The sequence below is a fragment of the Eimeria mitis genome, genomic scaffold (assembly GCF_000499745.2).
Source record: "Eimeria mitis Houghton genomic scaffold, Emh_scaff14198, whole genome shotgun sequence".
Lineage (NCBI taxonomy): Eukaryota > Apicomplexa > Conoidasida > Eucoccidiorida > Eimeriidae > Eimeria > Eimeria mitis.
Window position 1 is genome coordinate 1 of NW_024013856.1, and position 633 is coordinate 633.

The 633-nt window shown below is 55.6% G+C and overlaps 1 protein-coding gene across 1 annotated transcript; it reads right to left on the reverse strand.

Moving 5' to 3' along the window:
- Window positions 1–33: 33 nt before the first annotated feature.
- EMH_0000680 (uncharacterized protein) lies at window positions 34–480 on the reverse strand (the record flags this gene model as incomplete). Its single annotated transcript, XM_038022281.1, has 1 exon — window positions 34–480. One exon carries the CDS (start codon window positions 478–480, stop codon window positions 34–36), a length of 447 nt encoding a protein of 148 aa, XP_037878135.1.
- Between the last annotated feature and the right edge of the window lie 153 nt (window positions 481–633).

Sequence of the window (633 nt, forward strand, 5' to 3'; positions counted from 1 at the left end):
AGCTTTTTAATTTCTTGCTGCTGCTGCTGTGGTTTAGGGCCCTTGAGTTGCTGCTGCTTTTTGCTGCTGCTGCTGCTGCTGCTGCTGCTGCTGGTCGTCGTCCTCCTCCCCCGCTCCTGCTGCTCCTGCTGCTGCTGGTGCTGCTGCTGCTGCTGCTGCTGGCAGCAGCAGCAGCACTTCGTTTCTCTCTAGCGAAAGTTTATGTATGTGAGAGGCAACGGGGTGGCCCCGCCGCTGCTGCTCCTTCAGGTGTATACGCAGCTCCCCCCATGAGGCCCCAGCAGCAACAGCAGCACGCAGCAGCAGCAAAGCATCGTCAGCAAGTTGTAGGTTTGCTTCTATTGCTGCTGCTTGTCTTTCATATTGTTGCTGCTGCTGCTGCAGCTGCTGCAGCCGCTGCTGCTGATCGTGCTGTATCTTCTCTACTCTGCTTAGAGCAGCAGTTTGCTGCTGCTGCTGCTGCTGCTGCTTCTGCTGCATATCTGCTGCAGCAACATAATCATCTAGGCAGCAGCTAAACGTTCTATACCATAAAGCAATTGTTGTTCCTTCTGCTTCAGTTCCTGCTGCTACAGGTCCTGCTGCTGCTGCTGCTGCTGCAGCTGCTGCTGCTGCTGCTGCTCCTGCTTCGTT